At 38.3% G+C, this 27,530-nt stretch overlaps 3 protein-coding genes and 1 long non-coding RNA gene across 4 annotated transcripts; 1 reads left to right on the top strand and 3 right to left on the bottom strand.

The window, feature by feature from the left end:
- Positions 1–543: 543 nt before the first annotated feature.
- LOC139941175 (uncharacterized) lies at positions 544–8,326 on the top strand. Its single transcript, XM_071937636.1, has 6 exons — positions 544–788; positions 5,137–5,354; positions 6,012–6,298; positions 6,720–7,134; positions 7,431–7,642; positions 8,114–8,326. Exons 1-6 carry the CDS (start codon positions 589–591, stop codon positions 8,324–8,326), a joined length of 1,545 nt encoding a protein of 514 aa, XP_071793737.1. The 5' UTR covers positions 544–588.
- A 5-nt stretch (positions 8,327–8,331) lies between these two features.
- LOC139941186 (uncharacterized) lies at positions 8,332–10,664 on the bottom strand. The gene is made up of 3 exons (XR_011786556.1): positions 10,435–10,664; positions 9,779–9,950; positions 8,332–9,168 (listed from the first exon to the last, which is right to left on the bottom strand). It is a non-coding gene; the product is annotated as an uncharacterized lncRNA (long non-coding RNA).
- Positions 10,665–11,049: 385 nt separating this feature from the next.
- LOC139940796 (uncharacterized) lies at positions 11,050–16,497 on the bottom strand. The gene is made up of 5 exons (XM_071937176.1): positions 16,426–16,497; positions 14,614–14,698; positions 13,486–13,638; positions 11,956–12,060; positions 11,050–11,437 (listed from the first exon to the last, which is right to left on the bottom strand). The coding sequence occupies exons 1-5, from the start codon at positions 16,495–16,497 to the stop codon at positions 11,349–11,351; spliced, it is 504 nt and encodes a 167-aa protein (XP_071793277.1). The 3' UTR covers positions 11,050–11,348.
- Positions 16,498–16,805: 308 nt separating this feature from the next.
- LOC139941181 (uncharacterized) lies at positions 16,806–21,226 on the bottom strand. The gene is made up of 4 exons (XM_071937644.1): positions 21,033–21,226; positions 19,022–19,310; positions 18,358–18,813; positions 16,806–17,999 (listed from the first exon to the last, which is right to left on the bottom strand). The coding sequence occupies exons 2-4, from the start codon at positions 19,308–19,310 to the stop codon at positions 17,932–17,934; spliced, it is 813 nt and encodes a 270-aa protein (XP_071793745.1). The 5' UTR covers positions 21,033–21,226; the 3' UTR covers positions 16,806–17,931.
- Positions 21,227–27,530: the final 6,304 nt, after the last annotated feature.

Below are 27,530 nucleotides of genomic sequence, written 5' to 3'. Positions count from 1 at the left end.
TCAACACATGCTCACGCTCTCAGGGTCTTCGTTTATCAAATGTCTCAAGAATGACAAAGCCTTAGAAAGAGGTGTGTTTTCTCAACAGAGACACTAATGCTATCCTTAGCTCTTCCTACTTTACAACCCTACCCCAGTACTAAACCTCCCCTGAGGTCGTACAACCACCGAGCAGTTGCAAGTATTCTTATTCAACGAAGCTAAACTAACATCTCGTTTGTAACTACGTTGGCTTGTTGCTCTTTTACGCTTTAATCCGCAGCTTGATGAGAAAGGCCGAGATTTGGGAAGACTAGAGGGGCATTTACGCCAAGGGGGTAGGAGAAGCTAGGGTGCGGCGTGGTAGTGATGGTAGAATACACATAACGGATCTTCTTTAGAAATACAACTTTTTAAAATACAGCGGGACTTCGCAAAGAAAAGAGTGGATTGATGGAGGGGATTGGGGGACATTGTCAATCTGAGACGCTTAGTATAGTTTTGTTTCGTGGACATACTCTAGGTAAAAGAGCCCATCACTCTCGCTCTTAGAAACATATCAACAACATCTTCAGAAGGAAAAGTTGATGTTTCTGTTAGGTCCTAGAGATGGACAGTTGTTTTTTCTCTAGTCCAGTTGAACAAGTACGTAGTGGAATTGATAATGTTTATAGATCGTGGACAGCCAGTGTTGATGAGCGGAGACCAGCCCTGAACGGCCCGGTCTCTATACCGGTCGCTGCGGACCCTGATGCCCGGTCGAGTACGGCTCCATCGTTCTCGTATACATCGTTTTCACAACCCGTAAAGTGAGTTGGAATCTAACATGCAATATTTTTCTTATTCCTGTATTTACATCATAGTTTCCTTAGTAATTTGTTATATTTCCCAAAACTTTGACTAACAGCACTTTGAAAATAATACTAATTAGAAAAAAGTAGTAATCATTTTTATTTTAGTAGTACTGATAATAATTATTGGCTTTATTATTAATAACCATTTTTCAATAGTTAAATATGATGTACTTGTTTCAATGATAGATTATTTGCTTTCTTTATTTCGTTACTATTGGTTTGCCTTTTAGGTTTTGGGTATTTTTTGTACGACACAAAACACACCGTCCACAAATAGATTTACATGAAACTTTCACTGTTGAAGATAATGATAATAGAAAGCATCCCTGTAAGTTCCTTGCTGGGGTGCTGTAGTTTTTGAGAAATTAGTAAAACAATGTAACGAAAATTATTGTCGTCAAAGCAGACATTATTTTCAGCATGTACAGCGTATTACGCGACTCTCCTGAAAACATCGCTCTGTGATTTTTACTTGGTTTTTTTTACTAAAAAAGCTGAAAATTTAACATTCAAGTAAATTATTTACACACGATCATTCACAATGAGTAGGGATTCAGGTCATGGCCAAAAACTTGACGTACAAAAAGTTATCCAAACCCTTTAAAAGATAAACACAAACTTTCTCCATCATTTTGTTAGGTTGTTGATTTTGTGATGACTGATACTGTGTTAGCTCGTACAGACATAACGCGATTTAATGATGAACTTGTTGGGTTTTACTGGTTGCAATTAACTAATGCCTTAAGCTTTACAAGGGAAGAAACCCTGGCATGACCAGCCTGCCTGACCCCGGGCTGTCATACGGCTTCGTTAACCATCTTCCATACATTCACCCTCAATAAAGAGCGCTACTTAGTTAGGCCTACTTGTAAATAACACATTGTTTATTAATTATATCTCCACTTTAACCATGTTGAATTACTGCATTAAATATAATTGTACTTTGGTCAGAAGACCTTCATGAACATCGATTACCGATGGGAAAATCGTTTCTTTTCCGAACCAAATGACACGCTAACACAAGAAGTGTTTATTCAATTTACTACTTGTGATCAAGGGCTTTCAGTTAGGGATTTATCTTTATAAGGGGAAGGTAAACTTACCTTGTCTATAGACAGAGGAATGATAAATTGACTGTTTAGTTTTTAGTTAGTTTTTATTTATTTATTTTTCTTTTTTTTTATTATATTAATTTCTACTGTTATGTTCTCTTTCTGAGATGGAGTTAGGCCTACAACTAAGTTAGTTAAAACTTCAATCACACCAAAGTACAGCAAAGATATTGTTTATTACCTGAGCAGCCAATTATAATTCAGAAACATTCATGACAATACTGTAAGAGCATAACAACCAATTTTAATCTTTATGTAAAAATGTCGACAGAATCGGAAGAATATTATAACACATGATTGTGGGTCGATATACAAAAAGAGAAGAAGGAATATGCAACATGAAAGCTTAAACGTGAAAATATAAATAGAGATTCGAAAAATCAAATCTTCTTAATTTTATTTTTGAAACCTAATTAGTACAGACTAAAAACCAGTATGTTTGTTGACAAGATAGTTATGTACAAAGTAAATCTAGTCATTCTAAATCTATACCAGAACAAGTTAGAAATGCTTCAAAATCTGACTGGCCATGCTCTAATTGGAATCTTTCCCGAGACAATTTACAATGAATATTACTAGATTCATATTGCAGACATTTTACTAATCACCTTTACGTATCATTGAATCAGTCGATAGCTCATCTGATAGGTTTCTATTGGTTGCCACAAAATGTCGGCGTACCGTGGGCAGGGATCAATTTAAAGTCAATTGATTGAAATCAGTTATCTACAACTTGTTTTGCATCCCCGAAATTATGACCTATTTTTTCTAAGCTGATTACAAATCATTATACGACAAGTATTTATAAGACAGTTCGTTTGAAGTGAGTAGATTCAGCAGCCTTTTATTCAAACTTAAAGGCATTGGACACTATTGGTAATTACTAAAAAATAATTATTATCTTCAAACCTTTCTTGATTACGAGTAATGGGGTGAGGCTGATAGTATAAAACATTGTGATAAACAGCTCCCTCTGAAGTGACGTAGTTTTCGAAAAAGAAAGAATTTTCCACGAATTTGATTTCAAAACCTCAGATTTCGAATTTGAGGTCTCGAAATCAAGCATCTAAAAGCACACAGCTTTGTGTGACCATGTTGCGACAATGGTGTTCTTTTCTTTCATTAATATCTCGCAACTTCGACGACCGATTCAGCTCGAATTTCCACAGGTTTGTTATTTTATGCACATGTTGAGATACACCAAGTGAGAAGACTGGTATTTGACAATTACCAATAGTGTCCAGTGTCTTTAAGCTGAGTTGGTTGCCTTAAGTTGACAGAAGCAGGATAGGAATTAACCCGTGATTTTTCAAGCGCCGAAAATGGGCACAGTGTGCCTCATTTGGTTCGCCATTTAAAACCGTGGTTTCCGTGCGCATTTCACGAGACCTAGCACTCTTTTTATACCATGTAGCCTACTATATTTTACAGTCGACTATACTGAGCATTTGAGATGGGACTTTGCAAACTCAATACACTGTTCCGAGATAAAGATATGTGTGAGTGTATCGAGTCACTCCAACAAAAGGCAAACTACTCTTAGCAACACTGGTTGGCTAGAGACAAAAACAAAATCAGTTTCGCTTTCCAATTTGTTTGATGGTCACACGTCATTTTGTCCGTATGGTTCACAGAGCGTTAACATTCTTAACCTTTTCTACAAATCCCATCCTAGATCTCACAAGTTAAAGGCAGTGGACACTATTGGTAATTACTCAAAACAATTATCATCATAAAACCTTTCTTGATTACGAGTAATGGGGAGAGGTTGGTAGTATAAAACAATGTGGGAAACGGCTCCCTCTGAAGTGACGTAGTTTCCGAGAAAAAAGTAATTTTCCACGAACTTGATTTCGAGACCTCAGATTTAGAACTTGAGGTCTCGAAATCAACCATCTAAACGCACACAACTTCGTGTGACAAGGGTGTTTTCTTCTTTCATTATTATCTCAAAACTTCGATAACCGATTGAGCTCAAATTTTCACAGGTTAGTTATTTTATGCATATGTTGAGATACACCAACTGTGAAAGTTAGTCGTTGACAATTACCAATAGTGTCCACTGCCTTTAAGTAGATAGTTCTGCATTGTTGAGTGTAGAAGCAAACATGTGAGATATCAACATATACCCATGGGGTGATTAGTGTCTAAGTCCCTCAGTCTCTCTGGCTTCCCAACTATCATCAATACCTTTATCTTCACAAGGAAGCCATCCGCACGACTGTTTTTCCAACTTGCCAAAAGACTGGCTTGTTAAGCTCCATTACTCGCTGTAGCTAATTCCCATGCTGGCGGTCCAAGAAGGGTACAGCATTGTTACCGTCCATGTTTTTTTATCCTAAGACTTTCTCAAGACAGCATCTCGCTGTTTATCCCTAAACAAAACCGTCTTGTAAGAAGTTGTTCCAATTGTGTGGGCTCTCACATCTCCTATAGTGTGGCCAATAGAACCCATACTGTAACCTGCGGGGCTTTTACTTAGAGGATTGATAGCTGTGATTTGGAAACAATGAAGTATAACCGTCTGGCAACATAATTGTTTGGAGATTATGGCGGGAGAGTGGATTGAGGCGCGCTTCTAATGCTGGGTTGCCTCCAGGCATAACGCTGTGATTGCTAGCCTTTCACAATATTGTATCGCATACAAATAAGGTACTAGCTACTCTGCAAAATACAGCCTTTACTGTAGTCATATCAATCAAGAAATGCCTGTCTTTCATCAAAAACAAATTCATAATAAAAAAATTTATAAAAAGCAGTACCACACTTACACGTATTTGACACTTACTCTATCTGGCAATTTAGGAAGAGCAATATTTATCACAATAAAGTAATTTATAGACTAGATTAAAAAAAAATAATAAGTGGATGATAATAATTAAATAGCAGTTTAAAAATAGGCCTATATTATTTTTTAGTTAAAATAACAAATTAAGTTCTGATGCAGTTATTGATAACGTTTTGTACGTTTTGTAGGTGATCAATTATTTTTATTTTTATAAGATAACAGTTAATAGGCCTATATAATAATTAGTTTAAATAAAAAATTAAGTTTTCCTGCAATAATAATGACACGTTCGTGCTTTGTAGTTGTTCGAAAATGTTGTTTGATTTGCTGAAGTATTTCTAAATTATGGTGCGACCATTTGGTGTTACGTTTTATAACCTACTCTTTCTGATCTTGTCAACAGTAATTTATCTTTTCGGAAAGAGGATACCCCAAGCTGCAATGAATACTTCAATAACACCAGTCAGCATTTATTTGGATTGTCTCGCTCAAACCTGCCTACCAGTAAGTCATCATCAGTACTTGGTTCCAACTTGACTCAACCCCCTGGCATCACGTCATCACAGACCCTCTATCGACCAACTCCTGCTTCTGTACATAGCTCTGCATTCACACAGTCGGGTGGGTACTAGAAGTGGCTCAAGTCGTTAAGAAACATCGTGATGAATATCAACTATTCTTTTTAGTTGAGTCATTGGCACCTCGAAACGTGATCCTTGCCTCTTAAAGACAGTGGACACTATTGGTAATTACTCACAATAATTATTAGCATAAAACCTTACGTTGGTGACAAGTAATGGGGAGAGGTTGGTGGCATAAAACATTGTGAGAAACAGCTCCCTCTGGAGAAAGAAGTAATTTTCAAGGAATTTGATTTCGAGACTTCAGTTTTAGAATTTGAGGTGTCGAAATCAAGCATCTAAACGCACACAACTTCGTGTGACAAGGGTGTTTTTTCTTTCATTATTATCTCGCAACTTCGACGACCAATTAAGCTTAAATTTTCACAGGTTTGTTATTTTTTGCATGTTGAGATACACCAAGTGAGAAGACGGGTCTTTGACAATTACCACTGGTGTCAATTGTTTTTAAAAACTTATTTTATTTTAACTTGTCTCTACAATTACTTTCTTAGTCAAGTAAATTTTTAACAAATGCTTATCCCGTTGAGGTGAGCCTTTTGTAGCAGATAAGGCAATGTCACTCGTTGAAAGGTATAATGTATTATCCACGAAAATCTTTGTTAATATTCTGTTGGTGATGTATTCATGGTTACAGTTCCAAGAAGTCCAACAAAATGGCTGCCAACTGGTGCAACGGTATCACATTACAACAGCTCATCCGAGACTGAGGCTGCAGTGTCATCACATTCACATAGGAGTCCATGTACTGGTGAATGGCAGTACACTACGCAGTCAGGGTACCCGACATTCCATCACCAGCTAAACTCTCCTGGTTGTTTAGGAAGCTATGGGGCGCCACCTAGAGAGCATTATACATGTGCTTCTGGTACGTCATCCTCTTTGGATGAGATGCATAGAGGACGAGAGAACGGTGGCTGCACGGTAAGCTTTGACATCCTATTAGTTATACTGGTCACTATTCAGTTTATTAAAACAAATGAGGTGGTAACATATAGTAAATCTAGGATCTTCAGTCTAGACTAAGGAGGCAAACTTTCTGAAACCCTAACTTGAGCTTAGAGTCAATCTTTAATTTGCATTTTGAATTGTTTGTCTGTCTGTCATCTAGCGATGTAATTTTGCTTAATTTTAATTTATTTCCATTTTGGTCTAAAGCCTCCATGGCATAAAAGATAGTGTTTAGCCCTTTTTAAAAAAAAACTGAAAAACAGTAACTTAAAGAGCGTTGCTCTGAAACTCAAAAGGTTTGAAGACGAGTGTTAATTTTAAATGGAAGACAAAAACATGAAATCATGATATCTGCCATATATTGATTCCATTATTTGTTTTAATTTTTGAACAGATGCCAGCTTCACCTTGTGCAGGGTGTGGTGATATTCTCTGCCCCAAATCCCACCCAATCTACCCATCGGATCTTAACGCGCCTTGTCCTCGGTCGCCAACTCAAGCTACTGCTGTGGCCATTAGACCCTGTTCTAATCTAAGCTTTCCTACCTATGCCCCTGGGCCACCAAGTATAGGTACTGCTGATAGCGATGCTTTGATGCGCTACCGGTGGCCCACATCAGCCCCTGTGTATTTCTACAGCAAGTTGGTTTCTGCTAGTACCGGTAGTAAGCCGGATGGATTGGGCGTGGTGACCAGTCCAGGTTCAGCAAGTATAGGACCTGGACTTAATCCAACTAGTCTTCCTCCACAAGGAAACAGTGGGCGCCCGACTAAACCAACCAAGTCACCGGTAACTTATCGCAACAAAGGTGTGTTTCACAGACTCTTCCAAAATGATGTTTGTATTCTGGTATAATCTCAGCATTGCCTCCGTGTCCCCTGGTAATTGCCTTGGTGCTCTTGAAATGCTCCAGTAGGAATTTACAATTTCCCCGTAGGGGTTCCCTTTATCCAATGAGAAATTCATTGGTGCCCTTGCCCTTTCAAAAATGAAGCATACAGGCCTGTTTATGTAGATGATAGTGTGGCCAGTCATCTAAAGCAATGGTGACAATAATCATGAAAATAAACTGTCTTTCCTTTCCCTTTCATGTGTACTCTCCAGCTGGGACTAATCTATGCAGTATATGTGGCAAATCTTACGCCCGGCCAAGTACCCTAAAAACCCATCTCCGTACCCATTCTGGGGAGAAGCCATACCGATGTCCAACATGCAACAAGGCATTCTCTCAAACAGCAAACCTAACAGCTCATATGAGAACACACAGCGGTGAAAAACCATTCCAATGTATTGTGTGTCACCGCCAGTTTTCACAGGTAGGTTTATAGGTTGCGTTCGTTTCGCTTCCCTGGGTCGACGCCAGTCTGCCCCGGTGCCGCGTTCGAATAGCTTTGACGCCATTCCAGGGGCTCACCCGGATCAGCCCCCAGTGCCCTGCTTGTGGAGTGGGTCACTTGGGGTGACCTGAGGTACATTCCGTCACCACGAGAGGGCGAGTGTGATCGTTTGATTAGCTCTTGCCAAGGGCTCACCCGAGTGAGCATCGCGGGGTCAACCCAGGGAAGCTAATTGAACGCACCCGTTTATACTCTTCTTTTTTTTTGTGCAAAATTCAGGAAAGCTAAGACAGTTCAATTCAATTAAAATTTATTTATTTCATCCCAGTTTACACAATTGTAAAAAGTTAAACTGTTTTTCCTTAATTACTGGTTACAAAAACAAAGACATCAATGAACATCAGCTTCCATTCAAGTAAACTGTTTTTATTTACATTTTGTATGTTTCAGAGTTCATCTGTGACCACTCATATGAGAACACACTCCGGAGAGCGCCCTTATAGGTGCGCTTACTGTAAAAAAGCATTTGCTGATAGTTCTACACTGACTAAACATCTAAGGATACATAGCGGTGAGAAACCCTATCAATGCAGCATGTGTCTGCTAAGGTTTTCTCAATCCGGTAATCTAACGAGGCATATGAAGATACATCAGCATTTATAAACCTTTAGGGTGACATCTATGTACACACGGGTACCTTTATATTTCAATCAATTAATTAAAGGCAGTGGACACTATTGGTAATTACTGAAAATAATGATTAGCATAAAACCTTACTTGGTGACGAGTAATGGGGAGCTGTTGACAGTATAACACACTGTAAAGGTCAAAAGAAAGCAACTCATTGGCCTATCCTGCGCGCTGTGCATGTGCGTCACCATTATTTCACCATCGTTTACATTTAAAATGGCGGTGTGATGACGTCAATGCCTAAGGTATAATGTCCATTCAACATAAATTTTGTTAAATGATAATAATCGTTCGTTGTTTTTAGTTTTTCGGGAAAGTTTTGTGTGACATCAGGCTTCTTTTTTTTTTCCTTTTTTTTTTTTCCCTTTTTTTTTATACTTAACTTCATTAATTTTCGTTTCAGAGTATCGTGATTTTTGTGTGTGAAGACAATCAACTGGTTAGACCTATACTAAAAAATTAATATTATGTACTATATCTCAAAGAATAATAACAATCTACAAACAGAACATTGCGTTGAGTCAATCTGAGTGTGAATACTGTTGTTTACTGCACAAGTCTATAATCATTTCGATTACTTTTCCCTTCAATTTAAAGGTCCTTTAATTTGCGCCCTATCACGTCTACTTTGTTGTGGTTCTTAGATGTGAGAAAAGCTTGGCAATAATTTTCATGCGATTACGTTGTTTGTATCTACAGTTTTTATACATTTTTTACATAAAGTATTAAAGTATTCTTTCCCGGTAGCTTCGTTGCAAGCACTCCCACGTCTTCACCTCACAGCTGCATCGCAAAACCACGTCCGGAAACAGTTACTGTAATGGGGAAAGATATAACATAATATTGCTTTATTTGAAACTCACATATGTACAGCAATCCTACGTAAGGGGGAAACTAATGAATATTTATTAAAATGCTTCCATTTAATGGAGTTGCGGGTGGTGGGTCGTTGATGCATGGAGGTAGCTCCATGGTTGATGCATCTCTTAAGTACGAAATGGATGTGTACGGTTTGACAACAGAGGGCGCTGTGATGGACACAGTCTCAGAGCTGTGTATTGTAAATAACAATATACGGCTCTGCACAGTCTCGATCTATTGGGGTTTTTGTTTTATGTAAAGAAGAATCGTGCTTGGGAATGTTATTGTGAGTTTTAAATAACTCCTCTCATCACGTGCCAAGGAAGCAATAAAGGAGGCTACTTATTCCACGTAAACAATTGTCCTGAGTATACATATTTATAGAGGGACATTTCAGAATCGTTGCAAAATCGACAAACAATACTGTGATTGTTATGTGGAAAAGTCCAAAGCCCAAAATTGACTGGATGCCCTGTTGGTATGAGCATTTATGGCATGGTAGTTTTCCATTTTCCAGTGTAGCGTGTTGGCATACATCATTTTTAGAGTAAAAAATCAACTTACCAGCCTATAAGCTGCTTTCAGTATTCGGGGATGGCGCTTGTATTATACAGCCGGCAGTCTTCTCCATAGTAGTTGCCCACACATTGGCAATGGTATCTGACGGGGTCACTCGATGGAATGGCTACGCAGTATCCATCATTATGGCAAACAACATCATCACAAGTTGTCAATTCTATATCAAAGATATCAAACAGAAAAATAATTCAAACCATTATGGTATTAATGGTTTGCGATCATCTCTAAATGAGTTGGGTGGTTCTGAAATGTATCGTTGGTTTCTACTCGAAGTTTCGATAAGTGTGCTCTTATCGTCTTCATTATATGGTACTCATAATATACAATGATAATGGTGTTTCATGAGATAACAGTGTATCAATCATAACATACAGTATGGCCATACTTGTAATAAGAGTTCAAGTTTGCTGTAACAGTGCGATATTTTGACGCCTTTGAATGAAATGAGGTAGGCCTATTATTATTTGGAGTTTAAAATACGAAATGTTCATCAGGATACTAGCCACCCCCTTCAGATAGTTTTTAGGTAACATTGATTAACTGATCACCAGAACACAATGAACTACTTTGTCTTGACAGTGTCTGTGTTACCGTAAGACAACCAATCTACCGCATTATGATATTAATAACTGTAAACGTACCTGCATTGATAAGATTATGTTGCCAGTTGCTAAGCAGTTCCATACAAATAAGTACAAACACAGTGACAGCCATGGTAACTATTGTACGAAGTTGTAGCTTGAAAAGATAATGAAAATAGGAGCACAGTTCGGCAGTCTGGAAAAACTGTAAACTCAAACTACTTTTGAATTCGAGACGAGTACGACTGTTTGTTATTTTCTTGCTCTTTTATAGCTTTGGATTACCACACAGTGCCGGGGTTAAACACAGCCTGAACTCCAATTACTGCCCGGATTTCCGCAAAGTCCCAGCGTTTGGTGGAAATCCTTTTAAAGGAAACTTTATTTCGGGGGGCCCACCGTGATTGATCAAATAAGTAAAAGGGCAAGTTGTAGAAGGCTGTATTGTCTTTTGGAAACAATAGTTAATTGTATATACTTTGCACAATAATGAAAGTGTTTTTTATTGACACATTGTAATGGTACAAATAAAACCATGGAGCAAATAAACTAGTTTATTGCTCCATGGTAAAACAGTGTTATTGTGAGATAGTAGGGCCTACGTGAAAATAAGTTGCAGCTTTAAACGAAAATGTGCCATAGTCAGAAGGTTAAACCTCCCGGGAGGGGCCTGGAAAATACATCAATCAGAGAACCACAGAGAATCAAATAGTTTACCATAAGACAGGAACTATACAATACGAATGGACCAGCAGTATTATTTTCTTAGAGTTAAATGGGTTTTTCCCTAAATAAGAAACCCCAAAAGCTAAATTTAGCCTCACACCTCATTGTTGTGATTAAAATGAACAAACGACATCTTAAAGTAGGCCTTCTTGTGTTTAAAGTCCACTGATGGTAAGAATAGAAAGGGTGCTTTATCGGGACCTCAATTTATTAGACTAAAACGAAAATCTTGATTTTATTTTGTCAATTCAAACACAGATGTATCCAAGCTGTAAAGCTACACATGTCTTCCCAGTACTGCAATAAACGCCATCACATGGACTCGCAGTAGTCACATCTGTAAAAGTAAACCATCAAACAAAGTTTTTTTTTTAATGAGTTGTCGCCATAAGTACAACACATATCTCTTTTTAATTTGAAGTCTGATTAGGTTACTTGTTTATGACCCTCATCTCAAACATCCATCTCTTTACGCTGTGTCCACCTCGCAGAATGGTGTAGTATTTTCAAGTACTTATTTCCCAACTGTTGTCACCCACAATTCATTTTATCGAGACCTATTCTGTGCGTCCTCATGCATCAATGCGGCCATTTTGTTTTTATTATGATGTTTTCTACCCGTGATCATATACATGTACTCATATCTATAAGCTTTTAGAAATGTTCAGGGTTTTCGTGTGGGTTTTTTTTTAGTTGAAATTTTGTGAATTTTTAACAGAATTGCGACTTGTGCTTTCTCTTCGTATTTGTCTAAAGCTTTTGGAGCAAACTATTTATATATTTCCATGAACCCTCGCCAGTTATACAGAACAAGGACATGAATGTACATAATCAGCACTAAGCCATTATATTTACCTTGGCAGTTAATTCCAGTGAAACCAGTCACACATGTACACAGGTAGGAATCTTGATACTCTTGACAGTATCCAAAATTCATACAAGGGTTGGGGTTGCATGGATCTTAAGAAACAAGAAAGCACCTGTTTGAATAACTAGGAATAGATAGACAAAACTTACTGTATGATGATGAAAAGTCTCAACTGCATGAATGTGTGTGTTGAACTGTCACACAGTAAATGTGCTATGACACTGATATCAAACTTGTTTTCTATCAGGACCAGAGGTCGATTTCACAAAGAGTTAGGACTAGTCCTAACTTAGGACTAGTCATAGGAGATATTAAAAACGTATGGCTAGTCCTAAGTTAGGACGAGTAACTCACTCGTCCTAACTAGAGATAAGACTAGTCCTAACTCTTTGTGAAATCGACCCCAGGCCTTCTTGTTCTCATGGGAGGAGGCTGGCAGTGCATATTGTTCGCATCTAAATTATCGGAAGTTCACATACAATTTTCTTCTCATTTTTCACATTTTGTTCACAAAATGTTCAGTAAACCCAAATCTAATTGATGCGAAAAAGAATTTCCATAGTGTGCCACTAAAAGACAATTATTTCAGCCAATGATTGATAATGTATTTTCCCAATATTTCCCACCAGTTTTATTGTAAAAAATAATAAATTATATATTTTCACATTCTTTTATCAACGTTGAGGGCGACATTTAAACTAAATTCAGAGGTATACATGTAGAAAGGTTTGCGGCAACACCATGTAATGAGTTGGGGTGGTTCTGAAAAGAACCGTTGGTTTAAACTTGACGTTTCGATCAGTATGCTCTGATCGTCTTCTGGAGAAAGCTGATCGAAACGTCGAGTTGAAACCAACGGTTCTTTTCAGAACCACCCCAACTCATTAGAGATAGTCATTACATGGTGTTACCGCAAACCTTTCCATATCGTATTTCCACCATGCAAAGTTACAAATCCTACTTAATTTCAGAGGTCCTAAACTTTCCCTCAGATTCTGTCCCCAAAAGAGGGCGCTATCATCAGAAGTTTGTACTCAGTTCGCCGTAGTGGGGTGGGGGGGGGGGGCAGAATCTCCTGCCACACCAGCTTGAGCAAAACATGATTACTCTTTATTTTGTCCATACTTGAAAACAAGATGTATTATATATAATGTTTGAAATAATGATCTCAATAGCAAAATCGGTAAAACTTTGGACCAAATTTCACAAACAGAAATTGATGCTCGAACTATATAGCAACAGTTGGCATTGATCACCCACCACTAAACGCTATGTAATAGCTTGACGTAATCATGGTCAATATTTTCTTTTCAAGTGTAAATCACATGGCTATTGTTTTTGAGCATGTGGACTATTTTTTTCATTGTGTTCAAATCACTTAATTAAATGGACTATAGTCAGTGTTTCTTGTTTCTTTTCCTTTCTAATAAATAGAAAAGGAACTGAATTCTAAATCGCGGTGATAGGTGGAATTTGAAAGTGGTATGAATTACAGCACTGGGAAACGTTGTCCTTACCTATAAACTGGAAGTTGTCTACCATGAATTGACAGCGATTTCCTTTGTATCCATCATAACATCTGCAGTAAGGTGTTCCACGGTACTCATAACAGTAACCATTCACACAGCTTTCCTCCGGTACACTATCAACACAGAAACAACTGCCACAACCTGGCACGGAGTAACAGTCAGTCAAAAATAACAAACCTTCACATTCACAGATCTTTATTCTATTGAGTAACTCAGATTATGTGATATTAACCCATTATTTTACTAGTGCTTTATATACATGCATTTGTCACTACAAAATTAGGGAGCTTTGCCCCATGCAAGAACTGCAGCCTGCATTTTAACTTATATACATTCGCACTGTTAAGCGTTAAGAATTGGGCCTCCGCAAAAAGCCTCATGCAACAATAAGAACATTATCTCAATTTTGGGTGCGTTCGATTAGCTTCCCCGGGTCGACCCCGGTCTGCCCCCGGTACATTCGTATAGCTTTGACGTCATTCCAGGGGCTATTCCGGTTCAGCCCCAAGTGCCCTGCTTGTGGAGTGGGTCACTTGGGGGCTTGCCCCAGGAGCATAGACGTCACCACGAGAAGGTGAGTGTGATCGTTCGATTAGCTCTTGTCAGGGGTTCACCCACGGTACATTCGAATAGCTTTGACGTCATTCCAGGGGCTTACCTGGGTCATCCCCCAAGTGCACTGCTTGTGGTACGGGTCACTTGGAGCTGGCCCGAGGTGCATCGTCACCACGAGAGGGCGTGTGATCGTTCGATAAGCTCTTGTCAGGGGCCCAACCGAATGAGCACCGCAGGGTCGACCCGGGGAAGGTAATCGAATGCGCCCAATGAAGGATAGTTTACCCATAGTTTACCCCTCACAGTCAGAAGCCAAGTATTACATATACATGTACATGTTCATAGCCAACAATTGTTTCTGAAATAGAAACTTTAATTGGCTATTATTTTCACGCTTTTTTCTGGATCCTTCCCTTCCCTTTCCGATCTCCTTTTCTATAAATGGATATGTATTTGTTTGGTCTTGTTTTATGCCCTTGAAGAAGGTCCGGTTTGGATCGAAAGCTAAGGCCATCTACCCTACTCATTAAATATACATGTGTATTGTATAATCGTTTTTACCTCTACTAAATTGAGTGAGTACTGGAAATGCCTTCCACAGTATAAGACATATAACGAGCTTCAGTCTGTTGTTTCTATCACTCTTCTGCATAAAGAAACGAAACGGCAGATGTTTATTTCATAAATAAAAAGTGTTGCTACGGTTGTAGAATCCGGTTGTCACCTAACTAGTAACTGAATTAAAATGTCATAAGTTGATCTGGGGTGGATTTCACAAAGAGTTAGGACTAGTCTTATCTCGAGTTAGGATGAGTTACTCGTCCTAACTTAGGACTAGCCATATGTTTTCTCCAAGGACTTTCACAATTGTTACAAATTGCTTTTTAACTGCGGGAAATTAATCTGGACTTGTCGCGGATTCAATTGTCATAAATTAATAAGCAATTAGCTTTTAAATTATACCTTCTACTCAATCTACACACGAGATGTCGAAAGTTTTTTTTTTTTTTTTTAACAGTACTTGTGTGCGCATTTTCAACCTCCTCCGTATATTGTTTTGTTCTATTTCTGTAATGATACTGTATTTCGTTGATGTTATTGGGTTAGTAGTTCAACGTTTTCCCTTTCATTCAGAAATAAAAACATGAACCAGGAATTACCAGGAATGTGATTGCCCGGAAGGTGTCCTCGTTTCTTCCTTTCCGTACCAGTTCTTATCTTCCAGTGCTAATCCATAGGAAGTAACAACAAATAAGATACAAATAGACCTATTCTAAAGATAAAACAACAATCTCTGATATTGTCATTTACATCACTCCTCCCCCCCCCCCCCACAAATCCGTTCAGTAGAAACTGTTTTGAATGGGCTGTTGTTTGATTGCCCGTGAGGATGAATTATTTTTTACTTGATTAATAAGAGTAAAACTTGGCCGTTAACATGATATTAACAACTTGATAAGCGAACTGTTGAGTGAGAAATGTTTTAACTGGACACCTAATAAGAAACAATACTTACCATTTTGACGACAACAACTATTGTTCAACTTGATAGAAAAACCGTTTGCTCGTCTAAATTGAAACTGTGTTAAAAGGAGACGACTTTGGTTTAGTCCTCTGAAAACAACTGAACAACTGAAAGCTATAAGCACACTTTGCTCGGTCGGGGAGGGTTACCAGCCTAACTATTCGAAGTCCATCGTGTGACTGGTTTCCTGCAAATTCTAGTTGTTTACAATTAAAATAACAAAGCAATAACTTGCTGCTGAATAAGTATTGTGAAATTATCTCCGACTTGTCTGTCTAAATAACTCATTAATAGCCATTCACACGTACACAATTATTAGGGCCATGGATGGACTCAATCTGAAAACATATGTAACCTCTCAACGTTGGGGCCAGATGGTATCATTGGGTTTCAATGAGTGTCTTTATGCTGCCTGATGGTTAAGCCTTGAAACCACTTGATGTAAGAGTGTTGAATAAATCAAACTATTTTAACATGCAATAATATTTATGTTAATTTGTGTATTTTTGATCTTCTGAAATCTCTTAAAGGCATATAGAGGAAGAAAAAATGAAAACAAAACAGCTCAAACACTAAAACAAAGTCTTTATATTATGGCAAGTTTATTGTCTACATGTACATCTTTATTTTACAAGAGGTAGTACAATGTTTTTGAAACAGTAAATTGTTAAATTTGTCCATTCGAGGATTGTTCTTGCATAGCATTGTAATTTTAACATGAATCGTTTTAAGCTGTGTATTTAATTCATTTTTTTTCATGACATGTTCTGTTGTAGACCATGGAGGTAGAATTTAGACTAAGCACATACAAACCATCGCGCCCTCTACGACGGTTTCATTATACAAACCCACAGATGTGTCCTGGAGGGCGCCCGTTTGATATTGTTCAATCCCATCTTAAGGCCGTTCCATAAGCACATTTTGTCTGATAGCGCCCTCTTTTGAATGAATTTTCACTTAATAGCACGTGTTGTACTGTATATCGGCCACCACATGTGTACTGATACTACTTGCGTTCAGGCCGCGGGACCCCCCCCCCTTTCAATTGATGTCCCCTTGTAATTGAGAAACACGAACAGTGTACAATGGAAAATAGCCTATACATTATGCAATTTTTCATTGTTTCTTCTCAGATGGAAAAATCAGTTAGAAATTGGGTTGAGCCAACTCGTAAGGGACCGCTTAGAACGCAAAGGCATATACAGAAATGGAAGAAAAACTCATCAAATGTGATCAACAAATTTATTACCTTTCAAAACTTCAGTATATCGTGCTCAAATTCATAATAAAAACCTTATTTCAAGAGCATACCATATTAAATCAAATCAATTTCGATAAGGGAATTTCCTAAATAACGGAATGATGACTGTGTGTGTGTTTTTTAGGCGTTGTCAAGAAACAAAATAGTTCAACGGTTCCCTCTGAAGTTATGTAGTATTCGTGAAAGAAGTTATTTCCCACGAATTTGATTTCGAGACCTCAGATTTAGAACGCATCAATGATAAGTAATACTGATCATAAAAAATATATTAACTTAAAAAAAAAAAGTGCAATTAAAAACGTAAATTTACCATGTTTGTGCATTTTAACTCAAGATTATTTGAAAGAGCTTGAAGAAAAAAAAACTTTAAAAAGTTTGAACTTTGTGAAACTGCCATCTCTCATCGAAAACACATCTAGGGACTACGCTAATGTGGGTACTATTTTCTATCAGGTGTAAAAAGCCTTGAATCACGTTACCACCAAAGATACCTCAAAATAAACAATATAATTCTTAGTATATACATATTTTGTACAATTTTTACAAATGTTATATACATACACCAGTAAACAAGTGTTTGTTCTTTTTTTGTTTGAGAACTTTTAAAACCTATGGTCGCTAGTTAAAAAAAAGAAAAAAAAAAGAGTTTTAAAAATATCAATGATGAGTCAAAAGGTTTTGCAACTTGGTCAAGTGTAAGATACCATTGCAGGCCTGGAATTTCATTTTCCATTGAAAAATCTTAAAGCTTGTCTGGAAACTTTTGAAGGGCACCAAGGCCAAGACCATGGCCTCCAAAAAATTGGCGTTCTGGATTCATGCGATGAGGTACTACAATCGTAAACGTTAACGAAAGTTGTATCTAAACTCAGCTTGCCCTTCATAACCAATAATTTTTTCTAAAGACAAATTTGGGTCATTGCGATCGACTCGATGATAAAGCTCAGTAAGATATAACATAACCAGTGAAGCAAGACGTGCAGTTATTTCATACTATTGTTACATTCTTGATCATCTCGGCCCAGAATCTGTACGGCAACTTGGCTCATCAACAGCCTTTTATAAGTTTTAATGAGTTCTTAAAAGAGATTTCCTATGAGAGAAGCTTTGAGACAACGGATGCAGCCAGTAGAAGAACAATGCTAACTTGTAGTGCACAACCTGTGTAAGACAAAGAAAAAGAAGAAGAGAAAAATAAGTCAAAATGTATAAAAGGGCTCCCCACGAAGACATGACAATGTACATAATCGGAAAGAAGCTTTGCATGGTTTACCACGTTGGTATCTTGAGAAAAGTGTTGCATGGTTCAGAAAAGAACTGTTGGTAAAAGACTCAAAGTTTCGATCCGTATGCCCTCTAAGACGTTGACAATTATGTGGAGTGTAACTATTTATGTGTGAATAAGAGCGAGACACTTCTCTATAAATTGCTTCTCTCCACCCAGGGGTAAATGGGTGCCTGTGAGGGCAGATTAGCTTTGATTGCACTTCATGTACATATTTATTATTAAAGTACCCACCTGAGCAAGTTTTGATGCCAGCAAGACCCTCCGCAACATCACCGAATCCAAGACATACGTAGTTGTTGGTACTAACTGAGTCAGTAAAGAGAGCCGTCTCTACTTTGGAAACCTCGACACAAGTGTACTGGTACGTCTCGCAGTCGTCGCTGGGGATGTTGATCATAGCAGATACGGTACTAACAGTAATGGTAGAGCCAGCGGTGATACCAGCATCCAAGTTGTCGGAGTTGGATGTCTCGGCATCAAACATCAACGTGGAAGCATCTACATCAGATGGGTCGGCGTGGCTGCTGATCAGGAAGGAGAGAGCGAAGTTGTTACCGGAGGAAGAAGAAGCGATGTCAGTACCACCAGCATTACGGAGATCGATCGAGTAGGTGACGATGTTGTCTACTCCAATATCGAAGATCAGATCAGTTGGAGCGGTGACGGTCAAAGCATAAGCTTCAAGATCTGTAAAAGAAAATAAGCAAAAACATCGTAAGACATTGTTGGAAAGCACAAAGAGCGCACACGTCTCAGCAGGCATACTAACTACTCAACTCAGCACTCTCGAGAAAAATTAGGATTTTGGCGCGCCACATAATGACTTCTGAGTGGTTGGCTGAATTGAAATCAGCAACTAAAGTTTGAAACTATTTCTGAGTGCGTGGATACGTACCGCTTGCGGATGCTTCGGTGGTCAAGCCACTTGATGCTGTAGTAGCAGCAGCAGTAGACCCATCAATGACGGCTGCGGTTGTCGAGTCACCAGATGATGCTGCAGTGGTCATCGCCGTGGAATCATCATCTAAGACGGTAACAATCTCAGTGACAATCTCGGTGGCCATGTCACCAGCATCAAGTGTGGTGGATTCGGCCATCATTGAGTCTTCTGTTACTTCAGAATGGCAGATGGGGAAAGCCATCAAGGCAATGAGAGAGACGAGGATCAAATAGAATGATGCCATCTAAGAAAAGAGAGAGGAAAACAAAGGGAATAAATAGTTGTTCTTCACACATACTATAAATTGATTGATTATCACGTTGTCGGATATTGAATCACTTTGGATTATTAACTGAAGCCCCGAAGATGAACATCTTGTTAAAGATACAGCATACAATTTGTTGTCTTTTTTTTAACTTCATGTATAAATAAATAGTGTTCAACCGGACTTAATAATGAAATAACTCTTACTTGGCTTATTATTAAGGTTTGTTTTTTTCATGATTATTTTTTCAGAAAAGTCCTTTGATTTCCAATTAAGTCTATGCCGAATGATGAGGATGAATCGTGGTGAAAACAGAGTTGATGTAAATCAGTGTGGGCGTCGTAAGCAATGGTCAGTCATCTGCAACAGATACTCATTGTTACATAGTGGAAGGTCGTATCCAAGGGACACAAAGCCCTAACAACCACACATATGTGTTTACATTGGTTGTGACTACCGCTCTTAGCAATGACAACATTTACGCGCGGTTGCTAAGACGTTATGTAAGATTGTTTAACATCTTTGTTCTCGGGCGACCTGCAGAATGTACACGTGACGTGTGCACGTATCCTACATCAAATTAGTATTTTGTAATATCAGAAATTAATATTGTAGATTCTGTTTATTTTAAGACAAAAATATCAATTATGACAATAATGGAGAACGCAAATTGTGAATACCCTAATTTAGAAAGGTCTCGCGAAGTCGAGTTAACCAGCATTCGTTATTTTGCCACAAATATTAACTTTTTGTCTTTTCGAATTGTTATTTTCTCAGTTGTTTCCCCCTGCTTCTGTTAAACATACAACTATTAGTATTAACATAACTTATCAGAACAAACTTGTCTTTTCTCTACAATCTTAGGTTTCTTGAGGTTTGCCAAAGTAAAAAACAATGTAATTTTCTTCTTAGTATTCTTCAAAGATCTCATTGGGGAAAAACACACGTTAGGGCGGTAGGCTAGTAAGGAGGTTTGGCCAGTAATCATTTTGTAACAAATAATTGAATTTTCTAATGATATATTTATCAATCTGTACATCTGTAGCGTCTTGCGACTTGACCATCAAACAGCGACCACAAAAATTCAATATGTTACTTCGGGACCATTGGGTCTATGGGCGGGCCAACGTGTTCCCCTTCCACTCCCCTGACTGCCCGGAGTACGGGCCAACGCGCTAAGCTCTCTTTGTTAAGACGAAGCCGGTCGATCGCCGATCAATACGGGGCGATCTTCGCGCTATCTATGGCACAATTCACGCAAATGTAACTACATATGTTTAACTTTGCAGTGAGACATTGAAATCAATTTCTTCGATTTGCTAGAGTTAGAAGATGTGATTTATGGGGGATGGAAGTGACAATCGTTATTTCTGTTGAATTGGAAAGAGAGAATGAATTCTGAAGGAATCTCGATTTCAATATTACACGCTGGTTTAAGAGAGTACGCCATAAGAAAATCCAGATGACCAAAAAAAGCCTGAAGACTTTTTGAAACTCAAGGAATCTTAAATAACCAGCAAGAAAGTCTAAAACTGTATAAAGTTATATCTTAAATACTTAAATAGACATTGCATAACTCGAAGTGGACTTGTATGTGTTCCTTTAGAAAACGCGCCTAAGTTGAAACGTTATTTTTGGGGCTTCAAATAATTTAATAACGTTACCAGATGTAAGAAATAAATTCAATATATTGACACTTACTTTTGGTTGTTTTATCTTCGTATATGTTGAACTGCTGAAGATCGATGAAAAATTCGACAAGAAAATGTCCGGCGCTAAAACTACTTGAACGTGCTACTTCTTGGGATGTGTATTTCCAAATGTCGCAATAAGCTTTGCCGGGTGGGACGTACTTTGGTTGGACACGCTGTCCTGAACTCTAATGTTTGCTTAAATTACCTCAAACACAGTGTCCAGTTGCCAAGTGACCCTTAGCAACCTCCAGCCTAACATCTGAGTCTCTAAGGGACTTGCACACCACACGCAGACTGCATTATTGCACCGGGTAAATACAGGGGAAGACGCGTTGGGTAATCCTTGGGTAATTGTAAAGATGGTACCCACCCCTTGCCGGCATGCAATAAAGTCAATGAGTGGGTTTATTTGGGTTTATGATGCCCCTGTGCTGTGGTGATGAATAGGTAGGATTGACGTAGAATGGATCACTTCATTCATGTTGCTAAGAAATTAAACAGCCAACAGAAACATACTAAATTCGCAGGAAACAACCACAGAATATAGCCTTACTTGGCTAAAGACGATCGGGATGTGGTTTTCAACTTTCTTCAAATCTTAGAGAAGAATGATGTGGCTTAGGCTACTTGTCATGTATTATGATTTTGTCTGTCAAATTATAGGTTTATATTTGCGGCATAATATGGGGCCTATATATATTATATTATAACCAACAGCGGACGAGCCGCGAATTACAGGAAAGGATAATACAAAAATTAAAAATATTCATATAGACTATATAAAATAATATGTGGGCCTATGTACAAATTTAACAATTAAAATAGAAACATCTTAGGAACAAAAATTCAAGTATAAATTTAGAAATAAAATAAATTAAATATCTGAATACATGTGAAGTGCTATTATAGGGCCTCAGAATACATCTAGCTATATGTTATCAATTTTTCAGATTCTCCAGAATCCAAAGAAAGCCTTTGACACGTCCATACTCAATACGTGCTTAAATGTTGTGGGAAAATAAGAGCGCAGTGTTTATACATTTAGGGTTAACTGATGAGGCAACAATATTTTCCCGACACAAATTGATGGAATAATTGCACTCTAAGGAAATTACCAACAAGACCTTTCTCTATATTGACTTAACATAATCGTTCTTTAAGAAATATCTGAAAACTTTCCAAACGTTTTGGGTTTCACAAATAGCGTAAATAGCCAGTCATAGTGCAATAGGTCGTAACTGTACATTGCTTCATGTTTTGTGTTGTTTGACTGGGTTGGTTGTCGCCACGTAATTTATGTGATTAATCAAATAAAACCTTCCCAAGATAAGAACACACCTGACTCGTGTATCAGATAATGATCCACACACCACCATGATGATAGATAGGCGTGACAACAAGGCTTGTTAAATTTGTCGTAAGTGCAAAAGCTTTCTTTGAGCTAAATTTAAAAAAAATTATCAAAGGCAGTGGACACTATTTGTAACTACTCAAAAAAAAAAAAAAAAATAGCACAAAAACTTACTTGGTAACGAGTAATGGAGAGCTGTTGATAGTATAAAACATTGTGAGAAACGGCTCCCTCTGAAGTAAAGTAGTTTTCGAGGAAGAGGTATTTTTTCCACGAGTTTTATTTCGAGAACTCAGATTTAGAATTTAAGGTCTCAAAATCAACCATCTAAACGCACACAATTTCGTGTGACAAGTTTTTTTTTGGTTTTTTTTCACAGGCTTTTGAGTGGGAAGACTGGTCTTTGACAAGTACCAAAAGTGTCCAGTGTCTTTCAATCATGCCATGAAACAAGTATACATAAATACTTTTATTTAATGACTATTTACGAAACTTTTTTTTTCAAGACCTACTTGTTTATAGATGCCGAAAATAGACGCGGACGATATTTGTTCAAAGTGTCTGCAAACTAATGGCGTAACCGACGGGGAGTGTGGGAAGGGTGCGGCTCAGTGGGGAGCCCAACAACCCCAGAATGAGCTGAAATCATAAATGAAATACCCATAAACGGATTAATAAATAATATTTTTTTAAAGAAAATTTCTATTTGTACGCCATTGCAATACAAACACATTCAAACGTTATTTGGTGGCGTCTAGAAGCCATTTTTCGACTGAGATAGGGAGAAACTGAGTTAAGGGCATCCAGACAATTAAACCCCCATAAGAAGGAAATGACCAACAATGTTTTACTTTGCCCTCTCCTTTTCCCAACATAATCCTAGATTTCAGTCTGCCTCATTCGCCAATTCCCACCATTTCATTCGCCCTTTGTTTGTCAACCCTTTTGTGATCCAACCAGCCCCTCGGCTGTACCCCTTTGGCGCCCCTCTATTGTCCATCCTGGGTCCTTGCTTCCCCTATCCCTTTCTCTTTCCACTTGGCTGCTTCACCTTACATTCATCCTCTTATGTGTCTTGTGGCCTTCAATTAACTCAAGGAAAGGGTCCAAACAGGTCCTATGGGCTCAAACGTCGTTGGCCAAGAACTATTGTGTGCATTTATTCCATAGGTTATTAGTCAACAGGTTGTAACCGATATTAATTTTAACAAAATAGTTAATGGCCTGACGTTTCGACCCCAGCAGAGTCTTTCTCGAAGGCTAGATATTAATCTAGTTTATCAAACTTTATTTATCACTGCCATCTTGATTTTCTTTGCGTACACTCTCAAGAAACCACACTCAAACTGTACGAAATATTGGACTAGAGGTTCCCTACAATTTCTTTCCCTCTCCAGTGCAACAGAACGAACGAATGTCTCTTCCATTCCTCATAAATCACAACTTCTAACTATAGCAAATCGAAGTAATTGATTGCAATGTTCAGTGCAAAAAGCAAACATAATAATGTACATGTAGTTGCACATGACGCGAATGTGCCATAGATAGCGCGAAGGTCGCCCCGTATTGATCGGCGATCGACCGGCCCTCGTCTTAACAATTACACGAGAGCTTAATGCAATGGTCCGTACTGGGGTACATGTTGGCCCGCCCAGTACCCAAAGGTCCAAAGGTACACTATTATTCTATTTAATCTAGGAGGAATTTATCCCTCAACGATTATCAAATTGTCACCATGATAGGTAGCCATGATTTGCGTATTGTTTTCGACTGGGTGGCCGCCATAAATTTGTCAGAAGAAAATTATTTTTTAAGCTTTTCATATCCATGAGTTATTGTCACATTGATGTTCGGCAACATTTGTAATAAGAAGTTACGTTTTATTGTTGATTGTTCTGTTTGATAGTACATTCATTGATCCACTAGACTGCCACAGAGCGTTACCATGTACACAAATTACGTCACATAGAAACACGAAAACAAAATCATGCACTGATTATTCCAATCCAGCAACATTGAACCCACAAATCAACATTGATTGTTGAAGATGCATCAACGCAACTTAAAACAGGTAATTTTAATTGTCGACAAATACAAAACGATTAAAGGTTTGCAGGTTAGTTTTTCTCCATAAACCTCCATATGCGACGATCGTGTAATACCCGCCTTGGTCGCCGAAGACCTCTTTTGCCAAGTAATGGTCACGTGAGGGCGCCAGCATGACAGCTCTGTTTGTGATTTTTCATGATTTGCACCGTGCACACAGTGGGTGCGTTCGATTAGCTTCCCCGGGTCGACCCCGGTGTGTGGCGTTTTCATTTTCCAGGACGAACGTGTGCAGATAATTACCCACGTACGTCCTGGGAAAAAAAAACGCCACACACCGGGGTCGACCAAGGGAAGCTAAACGAACGCACCCATTATGTAAACGTTTTTTTTTCTTCACTTTTGGCCATTCCCTTAAAACCTCTCAATAAGGACTGGCCTTAACCTCATCGGGACCTGAGAGGGGCGCAACGTGACCAACATTATTTGAGCTCACAGTCACCTCCGATCAATTGTTTCAACTTTTCCCAATACCCAGAGTTAGTAGAAAATTAGTTGTTACACCACTATCTACTTAGCAGCAATAACAACTGTACTCCAAAGGGCCAGAACCTAAACTGTCAAGACTATCACACTGATTCTTTAAAAACATGTTTTGGGGAAGTAAACGCTTGCTAGTTTAAACAAAAAGTAACACAGTAAAACAAACTTCACTATTAATTATACCATAATAGTTTTTGAGATAATTCATTATTTTTTACATTGACTTGTATTTTCGGTGATAGAAATAGAAGGGTCTAAAGCACAGATTTGTGTGGATGTGATTATAAGCATGTACATGTGAACTACTTGATTGTACTAAAGATGCTGTTTAAAAATCGGTTTGGGAATTAAAGAAACACGTTGCCTTGGATTGGTCGAGTTGGCCTTTTAAAAGCGTTTGTAACCGTTTGTTATGGAATGTATATTATGGTTAGAAAGATGTTGATTCAAGTAGAGTACAATGACTCACACAAATCTGGCTCGAAATTGCGTGGTTTTCCTTTTACTTTGCGAACTAACACGGTCGGCAATTAATGAGAGTCAACAATTTGACTCCCATAAATGGCCGACCGTGTTAGTCGACGAGGTAAAAGGAAAACCGTGCAGTTTCGAGGCATGTGTGTGTGGATCATTGTATTCTACTTTTTCAACATCTTTCTACCCATATGCATTTTATAACAAACGGTTACAAACGCTTTTCAAAGACCAACTCGACCGATTCAAGGCAACGAGTTCATTGAATGCATAGGCAGATCTATACACAGTTTGACTGAACTCAGTTTCATGGATCTGCTTACCCCCAGAATTCCACGCTAACTCGGGAAGGGAGCCCAGTCCCTTTTAATTAAGGTGTCAAATTTGACAGCAGCATGATCGTTACAGCCAAACGTAAACAATTAACCAGTTAATCAAAAAGTAATTAGCACCTTTTCGCCCGTGTTTTAAAACAAGTCATTTCGGCGAGCTTTTAATTGTTGATGTTTCATTAAAATAAAACCGACTGAAATTATCAACTACGACATCGGATAAGATAAGATATTCGAGATGCTCAACAAGAGTATAACATTATAGCTAATTCACATAAGGGATACACGCAAAGCATAATAAATTCGCACAAACCTAGACTGAAGCCCGGTTCATACTTCCTGCGAATGCGAATGCGAAGCGAATCTTGACGTCACAAAAATCGCAACGAATATTCGCAGCATCTGTTCAACTCACTTGCGAATATCGCTGCGAAAGCATAGTTGTGACGTCAAACTCACGTCAAATTCGCTCGCCTTCGCATTCGCAGGAAGTATGAACCAGGCTTTAGAGTAAATAAAAATATCGTAGTGCCAATCATGTTGACTTGAAATCTTTATTAGAGAAGAGTGTATAGTCTACACACATTCCACCGTGTTTTAATCATTTTGAAATATGTGGGGCATCGTGTCCTTAATACGCATGTCCGTTACCATGGGAACGGTAAACGGGACCGGGAGAACTGTGGCCCGTCCGGAAAGGGAAAACAGCCGTATTTGAGGAGTGCTGGAAATATCGAGTAAATCATTACCCAAGTGTTATTAGAAAGGGCTGGGCTTATAATAGCACTGATTGCAAAATGGCTGGCGTGGAAACACAATAATGCCGTGCACGATGTCCCACCACTTTCATTGGTAATGTATATACCTCACCTTTTTTTTCTTCGCTTGTTCTGTTTGTTTCGCATGAATTACATAGATTATATGGGACTATGGTGTGAATCGTATGCTAACAATTCTTAACATGGGTGTTTACATTGGGTCAAGATGGTACCAAGGTAACGGCGATGTGCATTTTGAAATTGATGTGCCGTGTTTTCTCATAGAGAATCGGATGTGTGATATTCATGCTGTATTTTGCAGATGTCTTATTTATCAAAACTTGTTGAAAACACAGTACGTATTACAGGTCACATTGTTTGATGTTGTATACAAGTTGTAGCATTTCGATACTAAAATCAATCTAATTGACGGAATGTAAACCAAATCATCTGCACTTGTCACCGAGTTTCAATATTGATTCGAGTAAAATTGAGTGTTATACTTGAGAGTTGCCCACAAATCTATTCTATTGAAAATCCGACCTGAATTTGCTTACAATACAATGCAATCAAATACAAGATGTATTTCCATATTATTTAGTTCTGGAATACCAATTTAGGGTCGTTGTTGTCTGATTAAGAACTCCCTTTCACGACCTTTATGACGTCACGTTACTTTAATTTCCCCCATTACGTTCCCTAGGCAACATCCACTATAGTGTCTCATCTACAACTGAAGTATGTTCGCGAATGTGAGGAGAGCAAACAACGCGGACCCGTGGCCACTTCAAGAAGATCAGAGTAACAATTCCTTTATGGAGAGGAGGAAAAAAACATCTCAAAAATACAGAAATGGAGAAAAAAAAAGTATTACACGTTTGAGACTGTTGTAATTTTGTGAGCCGTTAGCCGACATCGTGTCGCCCCTTCCGTCATTTCAAGGTGTGATTGATTGATTCATGCGCCATCTGTTGCGATCTACCTTTGTACCTTTGAAACAA

The sequence above is a fragment of the Asterias amurensis genome, chromosome 8, assembly GCF_032118995.1.
Source record: "Asterias amurensis chromosome 8, ASM3211899v1".
NCBI lineage: Eukaryota > Metazoa > Echinodermata > Asteroidea > Forcipulatida > Asteriidae > Asterias > Asterias amurensis.
This window is presented reverse-complemented; position numbering and strand designations above follow the sequence as displayed.

Coding starts and splice junctions, on each gene's coding strand:
- LOC139941175 (XM_071937636.1), top strand. CDS start 589: ATGGACAGTTGTTTTTTCTCTAGTCCAGTTGAACAAGTACGTAGTGGA. Junction 789..5,136: donor TCGTTTTCACAACCCGTAAA/GTGAGTTGGAAT, acceptor TCTTGTCAACAG/TAATTTATCTTTTCGGAAAG. Junction 7,135..7,430: donor GGTAACTTATCGCAACAAAG/GTGTGTTTCACA, acceptor TGTACTCTCCAG/CTGGGACTAATCTATGCAGT.
- LOC139940796 (XM_071937176.1), bottom strand. CDS start 16,497: ATGTGCTTATGGAACGGCCTTAAGATGGGATTGAACAATATCAAACGG. Junction 13,639..14,613: donor ACTCACTCAATTTAGTAGAG/GTAAAAACGATT, acceptor ACTCCGTGCCAG/GTTGTGGCAGTTGTTTCTGT. Junction 12,061..13,485: donor AGACAACTTCCAGTTTATAG/GTAAGGACAACG, acceptor TTGTTTCTTAAG/ATCCATGCAACCCCAACCCT.
- LOC139941181 (XM_071937644.1), bottom strand. CDS start 19,310: ATGGCATCATTCTATTTGATCCTCGTCTCTCTCATTGCCTTGATGGCT. Junction 18,814..19,021: donor CACCGAAGCATCCGCAAGCG/GTACGTATCCAC, acceptor TTTCTTTTACAG/ATCTTGAAGCTTATGCTTTG. Junction 18,000..18,357: donor TGGCATCAAAACTTGCTCAG/GTGGGTACTTTA, acceptor TGTCTTACACAG/GTTGTGCACTACAAGTTAGC.